This window comes from Stegastes partitus, unplaced genomic scaffold (genome assembly GCF_000690725.1).
Source record: "Stegastes partitus isolate 25-593 unplaced genomic scaffold, Stegastes_partitus-1.0.2 Scaffold1568, whole genome shotgun sequence".
Lineage (NCBI taxonomy): Eukaryota > Metazoa > Chordata > Actinopteri > Pomacentridae > Stegastes > Stegastes partitus.
Window position 1 is genome coordinate 123,130 of NW_007579299.1, and position 13,145 is coordinate 136,274.

Genomic DNA, 13,145 nt, shown 5'->3' on the forward strand with positions numbered 1-13,145 from the left:
CTCCCTCCGGGTGGGGGGAAGAGTTGCTTCCTCAAGTGAGGGAGTTTAAGTATCTCTGGATCTTGCTCATGAGTGATGGGAAAATGGAGCGCGAGGTGGAGCAGCGTCAGCAGTAATGTGGACGCTGTACGGGACCATCATGGTGATTTAGTTCGTTTTATTTTTACTTTGATTTATTTCCTCACATTAAACTCTGAAAGCACAACGCTTGTGACTGTCCCATGTAGGGATGCTCCTAACAATTAATTTTGCCTTCGATTGAACAGAAATTTTAATTCACGCTCGTTGACTGATCAAAATTCAACTTCATAGATGTTTGTCACATTTTTTCTGCATTATATTATCCTGCACCTCTATGGAAACAGAACAACCATGACTGGAAGCAGACAGAACTCAGACATGTCCTGTGTGCGGTGTGACAAAATCATGACGTCCTGAATCCAAAATGACTTCTTATATAAAACTAGAGCTGGAAGCTGGAATCAACACGTACAGTTCCAAGTGTCCACAGGTGTTACCAACTCTGGAAAAAAGTGACTTTGCATACCACAGATATTATCCTACTTATATTTCTAATTTTTTTCCATAGTCTCAGCTGAGAAAGCCACGGCTTCACAGTCGTGTAAAGGAACTTTTTAGATTTTTACACAATCTGGTGCAAACATTGTATTTCTGGTGATTTTAATGAAATAAGATTTTTAAATTTGGTTATTTTTCCCCGACAGAACAGCACATCCCACATGAAGGACCATCGGAAAGTTGAAGATCCAGTGACTTTTATCAGTTTTTGCATTAAAGTAATAAACAATTCTCTCTCTCATTATTCTGGCGTTAAACAAATAGAAATATTGTTGGTCATTCTAACTGACCTAAAACAAGAAAAGTTTGGTCTGATTTAATGTCAGACTGTGAGAAAAAGAAAAGTCATGTGTCTTTTTATACAGTGGATGTAAACTTCTGCTTTCAACTGTATGTTTCTTGTGTGTGGACAACACGTAGTAATGTGGAGGTTGTAAAACTGTAAATAGGTCAAGTCAAACTGGCTTTAATAGCAGAGGGAGCTCCCATTATCCCCCATAGTGGTTATGTCTGAGGGCACTCGGACACATTTTGTCTATGTTGATTCCAATTTTTGTAAAGTAAAACAAAAAAAATTGGACTTTTGTTCCTTGTTTTTAGGGTTTATGGCGTCATAACTAAGAAATCTGAGTTCTCTCTCCTTCCAGTCATGGTTGGGCTGCTTCCATACAGGTGCAGGACTTTATATGGCAGTGAAAAATGATCCCACGGTGAGTAAAATCGTGACTATGTGGGGTTCAGAGGATGCATGTTAGCGTTCAGTTACTGACTTCTGCTTATTCACTGCACTTTCATTACAACTACACTCTTATCTGTCACGAGTGAAACGGTGACTACAGTGGATCATGAGCAGTATTTTCCGTGTCGATGCCGGTTCTGGCTCTGGACCGTTTTACTGGATGGGAGCTCAGAGGTCTATGTTGTGACACGTCCGTGTGTCACTGAGCGTCAGTTCATGCCGGAGCATGTCCTGCCCTGAAGTATTACGAAAGCCACGAGTGACATAAATGCCAAAGAAGTGACTTCTGCTTAATCAGAATAGCTTGATCCTAAAAAAAAAAAAAAAAAAGACATTTTATTCATATTTTATTTTTATTGAGAAAATAAAGCAGCCATTATCTTACGGCCATCACCCGTTCACATGAGGCCTTGACCAGCTTGTTTTAAAGTTCTGATTCAGAAGCTTTTTGTTTATTAATTGAACTTTAATTAAAGATGAACTGAAGCTGTAACACGAGCGTGACCTCTGCCATCGGAGGCATTCCCAACGCCCCCACAATCTGACGGTCCACATAAGCGTGACTTAATTTTCCAAAGTGTGATGAAAGTAAGTCCGGATGGTAAGTTGCCGGTCACTTGGTGGAATTTCCCTAAAAATCAGCGTTTCGTTCATTCACATGAAGACGGAGGCACAAAAAGAAAAGTATGACTAACCCGATGGTGCACTTCTGCTTTCTGCCCTATAAGTAGCTGATGTCTCCAGAAGCCTGTCAGTTCACGGCGCTCTCTCACAGGAGGAAGAAAGACCAGCAGACAATTCTTCATTCAATCTCATCTTTATCCAACTTTGTGAAAATGGTCAACTTTGGAAGCCTGCTGAAAAACGCGCTGGTCGCCATCGTCCTGGTGGCCGTGGTCAGGTCCGGAGCAGAAGGTGAGACGGAGCTTTAGACAAACTACGACGGCTTTTTCTCTCTGTTAGAAATTCCAGTATTCAAAACTCACTTCTGTTCTAATTCATCTTCAGCAGAAAAGTTGGCGTCCTGCTGCAAGACGGTCAGCAAGCAGGAGATAACGACGCCGATCTTGGGATACCTGGTCCAGAAACCCAATCCTCCATGTGTCAGGGCCGTCATGTAAGTACAAAGAGTTGAAAAATTAAAAAAAAAAACTTTCAGAACTTGACACCTGGAAGGAACAAAAGTCTGGAAAAGCGATTGATAAGAGATTAAAGAGGCTCCTGATTTTTTAAAATGTTCTACTTGTTGATCTTATGGGGCAAACTTTGGTAAAAAACAGAAAAAAAAGAAGTCGTATTGCTTTTTTACTGTCCAAATGATGGATGGTTTCGAGTTAAGCTCATTATATCAAACTATAAATTAATTATGCACCTATTGATGCTACTCTTGTATTTTAAAGGTGTTAACGCTCCTTTTGTTTCCTCCAGCTTCCAGACAGAGTCGGGTCTTTTCTGCAGCCAGCTGACGGCTCCCTGGGTTCGCCGCAAGATTGTTGCATTCGAGTGAGTTCAGCGTCACTTTTCATTTATTTACCGGCTCATCTGGGATTTTGTAGACTTGTTTTTTTTTCTCCCCCCTTTAAATCCAAACTGACTAACTTTTTGTTTTTTGTTATTTTTTCCTCACAGGAAAGCAAAAGCTCAGGCCACCACTCAGTCTGTGGTCGCCTCGTCTCCAGTCTCCCTCCTCGCCATCATTACATCCACGGCCTCCCCTACTTCTTCTTCTACCCCATTTACTTCGTCTTCCCCTTCCTCTTCCTCCTCTCCTTCTTCCTCTTCCTCCTCCACTTTCTCCCCCTCCTCCTCTCCTTCTTCCTCCTCCACTTTCTCCTCTTCCTCTTTCTCCTCTTCCTCCTCTTCTCCTTCCATCTCCTCCTCGACCTCTGAGATGCCAGCTGATGAGAAACTTCCGGAAAGCAGCGGCGAGAGTCCTGAAGTTTGAGTAGAAGTTACGGCCTCAACGCTGATGTGAACTAATGTTTAAAAGAGCACTTGCACACCCAATTTCTGTTAAATTATTACTTTGTTTTGGATATTTAGTTTCTTTAAATTCCTTTTGAGTGACGTTATTTATTAGCTCAAACTAGTTGACCTGTGTTAACGCAACAGACTATATTTATTACCAAACGTATTTATTACTGTTTACAGCTTCGTGAACAGTTTAATGTTCTGTTTCCTGTTTTTCATTTGCGAAATTGTCTTGAGGAAATGTTTTGACATATTTATTATTGGAAGGCTTGTCATAGCTTATAATCTAAAGTTGAAGTTGCACAACTGTGAAAACATTGGTCAGAAATAAACGTTGCACATGTGATTCTGCATCCTGTGTTCATCTGTTTGAGTGTTTATCTCCTTACGCTTATCTGACAGATGTTTCTGACACTTATCTCTGCAAAGGAAGAAAAAAAGCTAGAAGCAGGGTTTGTTTTTTCTACATAGATAAACTTTTGACATCCACCAAAGACGAGTTAAAGAGTTTTGTGTGATTAGATTATATTCGCTGAAGCGTAATAGATATTTTTGTTTGTAAATTGGTTAGAAATAACAAGAAAATTAGGCTAAACTGACTGTTTTTACTGGAGGTAGACAAGTCTTGCTTCGTCTGTTGTGCATCACAGTCCAACAAAAGGCCCTTTTAGGTCGATGAATATGACAATCAAAGCTGCTGATTATCTCACAATTTCACATCCAAATATGAGTAATGCCACCAAAAACACAAGTCGATCTTGCCATTTTTTTTCCTCCCTCAAACTTTCACACTTTTAGAGAAGCCAACCTCTGTTTCTTTGGGGTTAATGTCAAAGTGTACATGCAGTAATGCCATGCAGTAAAGTCATGCGTCAATCGTCCGCTGCTGCGTCACAACAAATGACTGCTTGATGCTTATTAAATTACATGATGTTTGGAAAAAGTATTGTCCTGCTTCAAAAAAGCACTTGGTGTATCTTCAAACACTGGGAACAAACCTCTACCAGCTCTGCTAACACACATCTGTTCTATGCTGGATTTGCAGAGACTGTGTCTTTTTTTCCTTCTACACACAACTACTTGTGAGAATAATCGTATGTCACATCAAGTACAAGTGCATAAATGCCTGCAGGGTGAAACCATAACCCACTATTGTGTCGCCACAGGCCCAGGTGATGAGATGATAGCGATATGTACGGGGAATAGACATCAAAAACAAACAAGGAAACGGTTCAATAGACTGCTTCATAGTGTTGTTTAGATGCATCAGATGCAAACTAGCAGGAATGACGAAAACGCAAAGTTGGGTTGCCTGAACAAGTCTCATAAACAGCTGATGATAAACTGATAACGGAGCCCCTTTGCGCTTCGTAACCCTCCCTGTTGGCTTCCAGGAAGGACTCCTGAGGCTGCTGAGTCTGTGGCCACCTCAAATAAATGGTAAATGGTCTTTTCTACCTTGGTGGTACTCAAAGCGCTTTAGAAAGTTTTCTCATTCACCCATTCACACACCAATGGCGACAACCATTGGCAGCAACTTTTGGGTTCAGTGTCTTGCCCAAGGACTTTGACTGCGGGGGATCGAACAACCAGCCTCAGAGGACAACCGCTGTACCACCTGAGCCACAGCCACCCAGATCTCCCCTGAAGGTGTTTGTGGTTGACAGGAAGCAGACCTTACAGCAAGTTGGTTTAGCGATCTAAAAACACCCACTATCCGGTGCCCCCCCACCACCCAGCAGCCTTGGCTGACGGCCTGGATGCAACGCAGTGGTCGCTATTTATATTTCTATTTTTATTATTTTTTATTTCTGTGTCATTGTTATTTTCATTTATGTGTGTAAATGAATGTTTTTCACAGTTGTGGTACCATTTACATTTTACCAGTGTAGCTTGATAAAAAGGCTCAAGTGGTTCAAGTGTTCGATATCGACTGAAATCAAGCTTTTTGTCGTGATGAATGTTTTGGCGATTTCGACCAGCACCGTGTCAACACCTGGGCCTCCAGGTTTCGTCTGAAGTTGTTTTAACTGGTTTGTTTAAGCACAGTGTGACCTTCACGTGAAGAAACCAAAAGGAACAAGTGGCCGAATATTTAAACACTCAGTCTTAACGAAGTAGTGACAACATGCTGAAATACAGAAAAGTTGCTTAAACAACTCAGAAAAGTTGAACAAATGTCAATCTTCAGAATCTAAAATATATTCATAGTGAGATGATTCCAGCAACAGGTTCAACCTTTTACTACTTTTCAAATCTGAGACGTTCTGTAGTATCTTAAAGAGGATCTTCGGTATTCCTTTCTCTTCCTCTCTGCCTCATGACATTACCTCTTCATTCATCAGTATTATCCCACACTCCAACCGTCCGAATGACTTCCTGTCTAGTGGTTGTGCTGATTCATGGTTTCATTCTTGGAATAAATTCTGACATCCGTTTGCTGAGTCGGAGTCTATTCATTTCTGAATGTCTGTATTCTGAATCACATGATTCCTACAAGGCTTTGTCAAAACCACAACGTATGAAGCTGCTGACACTGAGGGTATTTTAGGTTTGTGTAACTCATTCATGGTCATGCTCTCCTTCCAGTCATCTTGCTGGTTTCACCACAGTGAGACACCAGAACTGCCAAAAGACAAATTCACATTCAGTTTGCATTTTAAATGCGGGTCATCATACTTTAGTCAATGGAATCTGTTCAACCTTGTGGAAGTGAAAATCTAATGAAGGGAAGTGCAATTCTGGACAATTCCCACAACCGACAGTCGGTCACGTGATTGATCAAAATCGATTAATTGTTAAAACTATCATACTTTGAATTCGTCACGCTATTGTGCGTCTTTGGACGCGTGTATGCACTGAGTTTACTCGCGCAAATAATTAGCGTCATTCACGAGTTTAGCGCGCCGAGATTCGTGTCTGGATTCGCGTCATTTGCGCGAATGATGCAAATCCAGACGCTGCTGTGTCTGGGTCCACCGGATCCTCCAGAGACGCACACAACTCGAGGAATTCCATCACCTTCTCCAGGAGCTGCGCCTGGCTGACGGCCGCTTCCAGCACTATTTTCAGTTGACCCGGACCCAGTCTGACGACCGGTTGGATAGGATTAGTACCAGGATACAGGCGCTCTATCCCAGCTGCAGAGCACAATCCCACCACTACAAAGCCACAAAGTGCTAAAAGATGAGCAAAAACGAACACAAGTCGCCTCCTGATGCCATCAGAGACAAACAAATTATAATACAAACAACAAAAATGCTTATTATTCCAACACAAAATCACTCACTGCACAGTGAACTGGCCCTCAAAAGTCAGTTCACTGTGTACCTGAGCACAGAGGCGGATGTTAAACACAGACCACACAGTCTGACACCAGCAGCAGGCAGGTATATAAAAAGTATGGCGGCAAGAATAGCAGCAACTGTGTCAACATTGTGAAGAACCTGTCGTAGAAACAGAGCTGCAGTCACTCACACAATGTCGCAAATTTAATGTCTGATTACAGTTTTCTAAAGTTTACAAATGAACATTGTCAGTTTACTGAGTGCGTATACAACGTACAACTACAGATTGTCTAACCGTTGCTGCGCTCAATAACATGAATTCATGTCTCTTTTCTTTAAGACTCACATACTGGTTATATTCTTGTTATCTGAATTATTCTCCAGATGGCTCACTATTCATTTATTTCCATTTGTTTTGTCATTTTCATGGCTTCTTTTCTGTAAAAATGTTCTGAATGTCTTCCACATTGATCGTAAAGAGCATCTGAACATGGCCAGACTCATAAAGCCATTTGACTAGAATTGATTTTTTTCCTTCTGTCTTAACTTGACAGCTCAGCGTCTACAACTTCTACACGACTGTATATTAATTAGGTTTAAAATGAACAATTTTTATCCTGCTCCGTACTTGTTTTAATAAGTGTAGGGCTGTGCGATAGATCACTGACACTGTGATGCGCACAAGGCAGGAAGTGCAGCCGGTTAACTCAAACACTTCACGCTACGACTTTGTTTTGCTGCTTGATGCAAGAAGAAAACTTCATGACGCAAGAGAAGTCCTGTAATTTACTCCGATTTAAGGGCTCTTGTGTACGCTCAGCTTGTTTTCTAACTTACAAGACAGAGAGTTTGTTGACACGCAGCAGAGGAAAAACACTGAAAAGCAAAGATTTGTTTGCAAAAAGAAAAGTCAGCTGTATGGACTTACGTGGGCTAACAAAAAGGATGACACCGACCAAAAACAGGCACTGATTCCAGTAAATGAGGCAACGCAACTGATTTGTTTGACTGTTTAAATTGGCGCTCTGTATAAGTGAATGCCACTGAAGCCTGTTCCAGTGTTACACCACATGAGAACGGTTCCACAAAACAGAAATAAATCACAGATGCAGTAACTTCTCACTTTGCGGACCAAACAGTGCTCTAAAAACACGATGCAGTCAACCGGCAAACACCACGTAACACCATCATGCACCTGTTCGTCTTTGGTTTGTCCCCCAAAGCTGCATGAAGCATGCAAGTTGAAGCGGAGCTGTTAAAAGTGGACTGTTATGCAGCTACAGGGCATCCAGCAGAGCCCCACACAAGTCTGATCGTCCACGTTATGAATGAGAACTTGAGGTTTAAAAGGTTCTGTTTGCATTTTGCCCGAATGACAACGCAAGTGAGGACGTCACAACAGAGATGAAAGAAGCTGTGTAAGGGCTTCGAAATAACAACAGACAATGTGGTGAGCACGTTATGAAAAAGTGAACAAGGCTGCAGTGGTTGTACTCTCATAAACCTGCTATCATAATGCCAGGTTTTACTAGCATTGTGCAGCTGAAGCTAAGTAGCTACGTGGTGTGGTGTGGTGAGTAGAAAGAGACCGCAAGGCTCTATCAGCATATGGGTCTGCATTACTCTCTAAAATTCACTACTTCACCCACAAGTTGTTCCCTATGACTCATCCAAAAAACCTAAACATACCTGCAGCTTCTCTCTTGCAGCATCTTTGCATTTACATACAAAAAAACAAACAATAAACGGCAAGACACGGTGCAGTGCTTTGAGTAAATGATCAGGCAGTGCAGTTATTGCTACGGTTTCAGAGGCAAGAGGTGATCTACACTCCCTCCTGCTCACTACGCTCGACCAACAAAAACCTCCTGACACAACCACCACAACAGGCCCGAGGTCGATAGCTGGACTCTTCTCCTCTGTGGTTCCTCGATGGTGGAACGAGTTACCAAACTCTGTTCAATCTGCTGACCACCTCTCAGCCTTTCAGAAAAGACTAATCACCAGCTCTTCACTGAACACCTTTGCACCTGACAGACTGAAAACAAACAAAAACAGAAAATCCTACTACGTCCCACACTTGAACCTGTTCTGTGGCTCTTATCTAGATTGTTTTCTGCTGACTAGATCTTGTGCTGTATCTGCTCTCAGATGTACGTCACTTTAGATTAAAGCGCTTGCTACATGAAATTGTAGAATTGCGTTTGATTTGTGCTGCCGAAGTTTTGAGAGATTTCCAGCGGCCCCTCAAACGTCAAAGCACTGACGCAACAAAACCGGACTGTTCTGAGAAGCAGTGACGAAGCAAAAAGTTTTCATCAGGCCAAACGATCAACCCTGGTGTATTTGTGGCATCAGTTTTGTGTGGGAACCTCAACGCAGTAAACAAAGTGTAAGATGGTATCTGGATTTCTGTACTCAAATCGAAACTGCGTGCATGTTTTTTTTTTTTGCTTAGAGCGTAAGCCACGGCTCAAATTCTTTAAATATACCTAATAGGGCAACAAAAGCAAAATATCAGTCACATAAAGCATTAAGTCACAACATGAGTCATTTTTCTACCTGAACTGAGAGAAAACTGAAGAGGAACTAAACTTGGAATGACTTTTTTTCCCTTCAAACTTGCCATTACATGTGTTAGAAGTGAATTAATGAATGGCAAAAAGTCTCCATGTTGCTTAATAATTACAGCCTCTGTGTGGTTTTGTTTCCACTACCAAAGACAACCAGTCATCGTCAAAGTGGAAAACTAAAATCATCCTCTGTGTCACTCGCGCACTCGGCCTGAGATGTCTGTGTGAAGTGTACAGGTTTGCGTGCGCAAAAACACGCCGAGTTGTTTCTCAGAAAGTCTTCACTGTCGGTGGTTCGATCTAAAAAGATTCTCTAATTGGGGGGAGGAGGTGTGAAAGCACCACGACCACACAGACAGCAGACACGCAAATACACACACAGCAACACACCGTCAGTCCTGCCCCCCCAACGAACCCACTACAAGACCAAAACAAGTTTCCGCACTCACCGTTAAATACGCCATCAGCTGCTGCAGCTTCAACCTGATCCGTCGTCCACTCCGTCGGTCAAAATGTCCGCCAAGATGCTGTCCGTCGCCGTCCTCCTGGTCTCCGTGTGCGTCTGCTTCGTCTCGTTTGCAGGCGCCAGTAAGTACTGAAAATCAAATGTTAATTTTATCACTGATATAATTGTGACAAGCAATCAGTGCTGCTACAGGATTTTAGAGATGATTGTATTAACCTGAGTTTCATCACAGGCCTCTTTCATGTTGATCTCTGTGGTTTTTCTGTGCAGGTTATGTTTAGAGTCACTTCTGCTTCATATCATCACATGTACTGATGTTCAGTCGTCAAGTTTGTTTTGTTCATGATGCGCTCCTTGTGTTCTTGCAGCTTACGTGACATGCGTGTGCATTTTTATGTGTCTTACATGTGTACCAGTGCGTATGTATTTAGATATATTGATATTTTAGGGCTCCAGGGAGCAAAAAGTTTGTTGTACATGTGACCAAAAGTCAGTGAACATTTAGCTTCGTCCACAGAGATAAGATCCCTCCAACTTACTCGAGTAAATCTGACATTAGAACGCCTCATTTGACTCTTAAATAGACTTTTAAATATAGTTTTTTGCCTTTATTTAGAACAGTAGAGATAGACAGGAAAGGGGGGAGAAGATTGGGGAGAGACCTGCAGCAAAGGGTCGTGAGCGGGAGTCGAACCCACGACCACTGCATCGGGGACTATAGCCCATGTTCATCAACTAGGTGAGCTATAGGGACGCTACATAACTATTTTTCGCCCAACACGGCTGCTTGCGTTGCAGTAACTAAGTGAGGAGACTAGAGGCTTCTCAGTTTCTAGCCTGGAATCACGGGTAAATCGTAGCATCTATGGAGAACAGCCTGGGTTACACACTTCCTCTCTGGTGCGAGTACCGCCGCGATTAAAATCTCAAGCTGAGGTATGATAAACCAGCCGATATTATGCACTGCAGTTACTGCAAAGAGAGCAGCCGTCGCTTCTGCTGTCAGAGCTTAAACAATCATGACAGAAATGCTGAAAAAAATTAAAAATTAAAAATAAAAAAAGCACAGTTTCTCTGAGAAACTCGTCCTGCATGGTGTCAGTTTGCCTGCTTTGAAGAGCGGCCTTCCTCCCGGCAAACTGAAGCAGAGAGGAGTCAGAAATTATCAGAACAATGCAACACGGCTAAGTCCCAGTTCATCTTGATGAAATGAACAGAAAATATATATGCACCTTTATTCACATATTGTGTTAAGAATTTACCAACGTCGGGCGTCCCTATAGCTCACCTAGTTAATGAACAGGGGCTATAGTTCCCCAATGCAGCGGTCGTGGGTTCGACTCCCGCTCACAACCCTTTGCTGCAGGTCTCTCCTCATTCTTCTCCCCCTTACCTGTATATCTCTACTGCTCTAAAACAAAGACAAAAGCCCCAAAATATATTTAAAAAAAAAAAAAAGAATTTACCAATATGTACTTGCAAAAATTCCCAAATGTAAGGAGTTGACCTGGAGGCCTGTATCTACAGATAAATATAAACACAACAGACAAACAACACTTCTCCTACCACAGACTTCAGCATCTGCTCAATATACACATTCAAACAAACTACATTTTTAATCTCACATGTTCATCAGTCACACTCTCACTTTCTACGCTGTGACACAAGATATTTGCAGTTTCCTGAAACTCAAGTAGAGTCTCATGTAGCGTCTCTCTCGGTATTTTGGCAAGTGACAGCGTCTAAACGAACAGGAAACAGAGAACAACGAGATCTACGGCACGACATAATGCAGCTACACGATGATTACACTTAACATTCAGGGGACTGCATTGATGTTTTTTGCTTATAAATACTGCACAAAAGAACACAACGAAGGGGATTCGAGCTGCTAACCAGTAAACCTGCAGTCACAATGGGTATTCTCTATTTCCTGAGCTATTAGCGCCACATGCTAACAACCAAACTGTTTCTAATAACATAAAAGCAAAACTGCATCTCACGATACCATCCGCTACAGACCAATGCAAAGCCGTGCATTTCCTTCTCATGTGACTTTCTGCTTTGGAATACTTTGTCTAAATACACTCCATCCCTCTCAGTACCCTCAGGTCGCCACCCGGGCGGGAAGAGTCGAATGTGCTGCGTGGAGGTGAGCAGAGCCAACGTGAGCAGCAGCGTGACTGACAACAAGTACCACGAGCAGCCTGCCAAAGATCCCTGCGTGCACGCCATCATGTAAGTCTGCACACCATCGTCCTGCACGCACACGTGAAGACGCGCACCGTCCCTCACTGTCTTTTCTGTTACAGCCTCACCACCACAAATAGAAGAAAGGTTTGTGCTGATCCCACGGCCAAATGGGTCCAGACACGTAAGTTGCACAAAGACACATACACACAAAAAAAACCCAACAGTATTCGTACAGAAATATTAAGTGACCAAATGGATGGTAACGCCTACGCTGTGGCTTTTGGTGTCACTTTTATGTGTTCAGAAACATCAGTCAACAACTACAAAGCACTTGACTGAGCTTTTGTTTACTATTATTTCTATTAATAAAAAGAAAACAGAAGAACAGTAGCAGCTTGTGCATGTGTTCTAGCACCACAGAGGGTTAGATTAAACCCTTGCTTTGTTTCACGGTGACTGGAATCAAGACAAGTAGAGTTTTTTTCTGATATATTACACTGTCACGCTTCGTTAGCGACGGCATGAGCAGCCCGCACAAGCATCTTTAGGTGAATTAGTCATCGATAGCAGCCTAATTTCACACCTGATCCATGATGATAAAGACGCAGAAATACAGTAAATTCATGGCAAAAACAGTGAGTTAGAGCTGCAACCGTCAACTATTGTCAAATCAATTTGGGTGTCTATAAGAAAAATGTAAAAATTCTGTTTCCAGCCTCTTAAATATGAACATTTTCTGGTTTCTTTCCTCCTCTGTGACAGCAAACTGAATATTTTTGGCCTTCGGGAGGCTCTGGTCGATATTTTTTCAGTATTTTCTGACATTTTAGAGACCAAACCACTAATTATATCGAATATCTTTGAGATATTTTAGAATCTATTTGCTTCTTTAGTCAGTCTAGTTAAAGCCTTATACAAATATTCAAACCTAATTACACATATCTTATTTGACCTTCTCTCTCCTCTCTAGTCATCGCCAACATGACGAAGGTGTGAAGCATCGCTGTGTGACCACAGCGAACGTCAGCAACGTGCACATACGCACATATGTTTTACTGTAATAATCTCTCTGAACGCATTTACCTGAGCTTAAACATTTATATATTCTAAAAGTGCATTATCAAGCATAAATATATGTTATGTATCCAAATAAAGCAGGTGTTTTTTATAAAGTTATTTGAAGAATGTTCATGAATAAAATGATTCTCCTTTTGCCTTTTAAGCACAATACTGTTGTTTTTGAATGACCCAGTTACACGTGTGCTTTAATCTCCTACAGTATCACAAACTGAGTTTAACTTTTCCACTACAAACCTCATCCCTAATCTTTAATACTG

General features: G+C 41.9%; 2 protein-coding genes across 3 annotated transcripts; both read left to right on the top strand.

Moving 5' to 3' along the window:
- Nucleotides 1–1,913: 1,913 nt before the first annotated feature.
- Nucleotides 1,914–3,642, top strand: LOC103371346 (zinc finger CCHC domain-containing protein 10-like). 2 transcript variants are annotated; one of them, XM_008300643.1, is made up of 5 exons: nucleotides 1,914–1,919; nucleotides 2,050–2,233; nucleotides 2,327–2,435; nucleotides 2,747–2,821; nucleotides 2,948–3,642. In XM_008300643.1, the coding sequence occupies exons 1-5, from the start codon at nucleotides 1,917–1,919 to the stop codon at nucleotides 3,261–3,263; spliced, it is 687 nt and encodes a 228-aa protein (XP_008298865.1). In that variant the 5' UTR covers nucleotides 1,914–1,916; the 3' UTR covers nucleotides 3,264–3,642. The 2 variants fall into 2 exon arrangements, with proteins under 2 accessions (XP_008298865.1, XP_008298866.1); XM_008300644.1 differs by having other exon boundaries at nucleotides 2,330–2,435.
- Nucleotides 3,643–9,599: 5,957 nt separating this feature from the next.
- LOC103371348 (C-C motif chemokine 18-like) lies at nucleotides 9,600–13,030 on the top strand. The gene is made up of 4 exons (XM_008300645.1): nucleotides 9,600–9,737; nucleotides 11,718–11,853; nucleotides 11,928–11,989; nucleotides 12,779–13,030. Exons 1-4 carry the CDS (start codon nucleotides 9,662–9,664, stop codon nucleotides 12,802–12,804), a joined length of 300 nt encoding a protein of 99 aa, XP_008298867.1. The 5' UTR covers nucleotides 9,600–9,661; the 3' UTR covers nucleotides 12,805–13,030.
- Nucleotides 13,031–13,145: the final 115 nt, after the last annotated feature.

Excerpts from the sequence above, each read along its gene's own strand:
- LOC103371346 (XM_008300643.1), top strand. Across the intron at positions 2,234-2,326 it reads GGTCAGGTCCGGAGCAGAAG|CAGAAAAGTTGGCGTCCTGC; the intron begins GTGAGACGGAGC and ends ATTCATCTTCAG. Across the intron at positions 2,822-2,947 it reads CGCAAGATTGTTGCATTCGA|GAAAGCAAAAGCTCAGGCCA; the intron begins GTGAGTTCAGCG and ends TTTTCCTCACAG.
- LOC103371348 (XM_008300645.1), top strand. The coding sequence starts at position 9,662 with ATGTCCGCCAAGATGCTGTCCGTCGCCGTCCTCCTGGTCTCCGTGTGC. Across the intron at positions 9,738-11,717 it reads CGTCTCGTTTGCAGGCGCCA|TACCCTCAGGTCGCCACCCG; the intron begins GTAAGTACTGAA and ends CATCCCTCTCAG. Across the intron at positions 11,990-12,778 it reads GGCCAAATGGGTCCAGACAC|TCATCGCCAACATGACGAAG; the intron begins GTAAGTTGCACA and ends TCTCCTCTCTAG.